Source organism: Oncorhynchus masou, chromosome 30, assembly GCF_036934945.1.
Source record: "Oncorhynchus masou masou isolate Uvic2021 chromosome 30, UVic_Omas_1.1, whole genome shotgun sequence".
NCBI classification, from domain to species: domain Eukaryota; kingdom Metazoa; phylum Chordata; class Actinopteri; order Salmoniformes; family Salmonidae; genus Oncorhynchus; species Oncorhynchus masou.
The window spans coordinates 42,613,457-42,618,766 of record NC_088241.1 but is presented as its reverse complement, the minus strand read 5'-3'; the positions used below and the strand labels follow the sequence as shown (position 1 = coordinate 42,618,766).

At 45.7% G+C, this 5,310-nt stretch overlaps 1 protein-coding gene across 1 annotated transcript in view; it reads left to right on the top strand.

The window, feature by feature from the left end:
- Positions 1 to 37: 37 nt before the first annotated feature.
- Positions 38 to 5,310, top strand: part of LOC135522628 (supervillin-like) — a 50,391-nt gene continuing 45,118 nt past the window's right edge. The window contains exons 1-4 of the mRNA XM_064949073.1: positions 38 to 69; positions 2,964 to 3,024; positions 3,188 to 3,339; positions 3,717 to 4,485. Coding sequence (XP_064805145.1) covers positions 3,017 to 3,024; positions 3,188 to 3,339; positions 3,717 to 4,485 — 929 coding nt within the window. The 5' untranslated portion in view covers positions 38 to 69; positions 2,964 to 3,016. The remainder of the gene's footprint in view (positions 70 to 2,963; positions 3,025 to 3,187; positions 3,340 to 3,716; positions 4,486 to 5,310) is intronic.

Sequence of the window (5,310 nt, the reverse complement as noted above, 5' to 3'; positions counted from 1 at the left end):
AAGGGAAGGACGACCCAGCCAAGAACACCAAGGATATAGATGTCAAGCTCTTGGCAAACCTCCCCAAAGGTGACTCGGTGGTTTCAGCGTGCTGTGCTGCATGAAACACATGACTATCTGACAAAGTCTGCATCCAAAATGGCACCCATTTCCCTTTTCATAGTGCAGTACTTTTGATCCGGAGCCATTGGGATGCATTCTCTGACAGAGACTTTCCCAGGGTTATGGGGCTGAGGGAAGTGCTTTCTATTGTGCGACTGTGTTGGTTGGAAGGTTTGTTTGATGGCACTTGTTGCCTTGATAAGGTTCAGTTAGAGATAATATTGTGGGGTTTTACGGGAACAGCGTGTGTGTGGGCTAGGAGGGGATAGTGTGTGTAGTCCTGGGGGGTGGTGTTTGTGTTTGGTTCAAATGGGGGAACTGGAGTTTGAAGACTCTTGACAGGAGCAGTAACCCTCTGGTAAAAGTAGTGATGCACCGTTCACATTTTTGACCGACACCAATATCCAATATTTTTCTTCCAGAAAAACTGATACCGATAACCGTTATTTAAAATTTTAGCAGCTTTTTAAGCATTCCAGTGTAGTTAAATAGTTGAAACACACACGGACCAAAAAGTTGATTTGTTGGCGTTTATGTATGTCCCCATTACCAGTAAAACATAATCAAAATCTATTTCTTTCACCTAATTGCTGTACTGTTTTGTTGCTAATTAGTTCAGTGGTTTCATTCTCTACCAGGATTTCATCATGCATGTCAAGCAGTGATGTTTCAGCTCTGTCTGTCCATGGCCTCTCTTCCTCGGTGCGCACTGTCTGTTTCCATCTTGTCCTGCTGTGTCTGTAGCATTTCACGTAAAACCCTGTTTCTTGTCTGCATTGAAGAGGTGGTCCTTGTACCTAGCGTTGAGCATGGTGGCGACACAGTAAAGAGGCTCAGAGAGAATGCCACCGATTCGCTTGTTCACAGCCTCTTGTAGAGTACTTTTGCAAGTTTTAACTCCACAGTATGTGTTGGCAGTTTTGTTGAGCAGGCGTTTCAATGCCATGACTGAGGGTATCACGTCTGCTGCAGACACAGTTGGGCTTAATTTTCCAGTCAGTTGTTCGAATGGAGCGAGGACTATTCATGTTTCAAACATGTTCTCAAATTCCATTGAAATGGCAGCTGTGGTATGAGAACCAGCACATTCTTGAACATGCAATACGGCTTTCCTCCATTTCCTTCCGACAATAAGTTGGGTGAATTTTGGTAACATTCCTCCTGACAGAACTGGTGTAACTGAGTCCAGTGTAGGCCTCCTCGCTCGCACACATTTTTTCAGTTCTGCCCACAAAATTTCTATATGATTGAGGTCAGGATTTGATGACCACACCAATACCTTGACTTTGTTGTCCTTAAACCTTTTTGCCACAACTTGAAGTATGTCATTGTCCATTTGGAAGACCCATTTGCGACTAAGCTTTAACTTCCTGACTGATGTCTTGAGATGTTGCTTCAATATATCCACATAATTTTCCTTTCTCATGATGCCATCTATTTTGTGAAGTACACCAGTCCCTCCTGCAGCAAAGCACCCCCACAACATGATGCTGCCACCCCCGTGCTTCACGGTTGGGATGGTGTTCTTCGGCTTGCAAGCCTCCCCCTATTTCCTCCAACCATGACAATATTCATTATGGCCAAACAGTTCTATTTTTGTTTCATCAGATCAGAGGATATTTCTCCAAAAAGTACCATCTTTGTCCCCATGTGCAGTTGCAAAATGTAGTCTGGCTTTTTTATGGCAGTTTTGGAGCAGTGGCTTCTTCCTTGCTGAGCAGCCTTTCAGGTTATGTCGATATAGGACTCACTTTACTGTGGATATAGACACTTTTGTACCTGTTTCCTCCAGCATCTTCACAAGGTCCTTTGCTGTTCTGGGATTGATTTGCACTTTTTGCACCAAAGTACGTTAATCTCTAGGAGACGGAATGCGTCTCCTTCCTGAGCGGTATGACGGCTGCGTGGACCTATGGTGTTTATACTTGGGTGCTATTGTTTGTACATATAAACGTGGTACCTTCACCCGTTTGGAAATTGCTCCCAAGGATGAACCAGACTTCTGGAGGGCTACAACTTGTTTTCTGAGGTCTTGGCTGATTTCTTTTGATTTTCCCATGATGTCAAGCAAAGAGGCACTGAATACATCAATTGGAGGTATACATCCACAGGTATACCTCCAATTGACTCAAATTGTCAATTAGCCTATCAGAAGCTTCTAAAGCCATAACACAATTTTCTGGAATTTTCCAAGCTGTTTAAAGGCACAGTCAACTTGGTGTATGTCAACTTCTGACCCACTGGAATTGTGATACAGTGAATTATAAAAATGAAATAATCTGTAAACAATTGTTGGAAACATTACTTGTCATGCACAAGGTAGATATCCTAATCGACTTGCCAAAACTAAAGTTTGTTAACAAGACGTTTGTGGAGTGGTTGAAGAATCAGTTTTAATGACTCCAACGTAAGTGTATGTAAACTTCCGACTTCAACTGCATGCATGTATAACCACTTCCTATGCTCGGTCAATTAGTCAGTTGTAGTTTGGACTTCATATCTATTATTGTTGAGGCGGGGTGTAGATTTTTGTCAGTTCCTTGTGAATGTCTCTCTCTCTCAGCGATTTGTTCCTGTGTTGTAGAGAACAGTGTGGCTGGAGGAATCGTCACCTCATTATAGTTCGAAAACAAGACCCACAAAATAAACAGATCTCTTCTTGCTCTAGATGTGAAAGTAGCCTGGTCCCACATCTGTGTAAACTCTACATTCAACTCTGTTGGATAATGAGCTCAAACTGTCCCACCTCACCTGCTGGGATGCCTTTCTCCTATCATGACTACTGAATTGGGAATTGATCAACTTGATTGTTAACGCTCACATTTTTCCTCTTGTACCTAACTTTGTATTAATCCGTCCAGTTTCAGAATTGAGGAAGCGTTTTGAAAGCATCAGCCCAAGCACTAGCTGGGAAATGAACAGGTACGACTACGACATTCAGCTCCTTCAACCATGTAATGAAGCAAGCAGTTATTGTAGTGGTGACTGTGATGAATAACAACGTGTGTGTGTGTGTCCTCCGCATGTGGCCACTCAAACTGGTATTCTGTCATGTCAGTCAATGTGTCTGACTCTGTGTGTTTAGGAAAGAGAGGATTGCCCGGCGGTTGGAGGGTATAGAAAGTGAGGCGCAGCCTGCCATATTACCCAGCTGCCCCGGCCTAGTGACCAATCGGCTGCTAGAGGAAGACACACCCCGTTACACACGTGCCTCGGACACCTGTGACCCCTGTGTCGGTGAGGATCACTAAACCGCACACATTGTACCTAGTGTTCAGCTACTTGCACGACCCACAGAATGACAGAACATGAGCATTGCTAGAGCTCCATATAGTATATAATTATCGAAACCCGACCCACGCTTTTGGATATGAGCTTGGTCATTTGAAAGACATGCATTGACTTCATGCATTATATACACTGAGTGTACAAAACATTAGGAACGCCTTACAAATATTGTTGTGCCGCCTTTTGCCCTCAGAACATCCTAAATTTGTCAAGATATGAAAGCGTTGAAGTAATGCTGCTAGCTATTGTATTATCATATTTTGTACACTGTATTACTTGTGTAGATTTGGTCTAAAGATTTTGTCTCTGTCTATCCCTTGTCACAGTGCAGTGTTACAGTAGGGACGACCTGGAGAGTCCAGAGATGATGACCCATCAGCAGGTCCCTGCTCCAGAGAGGCAGTCCAGAGCCCGGAGCCGGCCTGAGGGCCAGACCGTCCCAACTGAACCCATTTACAGCTCTGACTCCGCAGGTACCGACCTGGACTCCAAGGCAGATCGGATTGCTCGCTACAAGGCGGAACGGCGTCGGCAGTTAGCCGAGCGCTACGGTATGTCTCTGGACCAGGAACCAGACTCCACCACCGATCACTTCTCCTCCCGATCTGGCTCCGCCCGTGGTCTCAAGGAGTCTGACACCTCTTCGGTGATGCAGCAGGGCTACACAAATGTCAAGCCACGCCCTAGGGCGGAATCTCTGGGGGATGAGCCCTCCTACACCTCAGGCAGCTCCAGGGTGGGGAGAGTGGCCACCCAGCCACAAGGCTCCGGCGAGCCTGGCCAGGGGCGACCCAGGGTGGACTCGTTCACGGAGAGGGAGAGGGTGATGAACCTGGAGAACCAGCGCAGGGCGGGGCAGCAGGAGAGGAACATCAGTGCCCTCGAGCTTCCCTCTTCCGCCAGCTACATGGAAGTGACGTCATCGTCGCCCACCTCGGCCAAGGTGCCCGTCGCTAACGACTACACCATCACAGGGGTACCCCCCAGCTCGCCCAAGACGACCCGGAAGTCTTCGCTGCCCTCCCCCAAACAGGGGGTGTCCCCTGGGGACCTGTTCATAGAGCAGCAGGCCCACAACATCCTCGGCAGACAGGGGTGAGTGGACCGACCTACTACACTGTCTAGTCCTCTTTCTCTTCCTATTGTTAAGGTTCTCTCTCTGTACAGTATCTTTCCCCTTACTGTAAATAAAACGGATGGAGAGAAGGAGAGGGATCCTCGGTCTCTCCCTCTCTCACACACACTCAGTCTCCTTGATCCCTTTAACAGAACTCTCACAAGGTCGTCCTCTTGGCAGGAACATTATCTGCGTCCAAATGGCACCCTACTCCCTATATAGTGTACTTCTTTTGACCAGGTCAAAAGTAGTGCAGTAAATACGGCACAGGGTACCATTTGGGATGCACACAATAATTTATAGCATAGAGGAAGAGCAATCTGTGCATGCAGCAGCAGGCTCAGTCAATCCAACAGGGTTTACACACAGCTGAAGTCCTCCCAGGTCCAGTTTTTGTTGTTGCTGCATCGTGTTTGATGTTGCTGCATGTACAGTGCCTTCAGAAAGTATTCATAGCCCTTGACTTTTTCCACCTTTTTGTTGTTACAGCTTGAATTTGAAATGAATTACAGATTTTTGTCATTGACCTACACACAATGCCAGTGGAATTAGGTTTTTCGACTTATTTTTTTTACAAAGAAATGAAAAGCTGAAATGTCTTTTTAGTTTATTATTATTGTTATGGCAAGCCTAAATAAGTTCAGGAGTAAAAATGTGCTCAACATGTTAATCACACTTTGGATAGTGTATCAATACACCCAGTCACTACCACAATACAGGCGTCCTTCGTAACTCAGTTGCCAGAGAGGAAGGAAACTACTAAAGCCAATGGTGACTTTAAAACAGTTACACAATTAAATAGC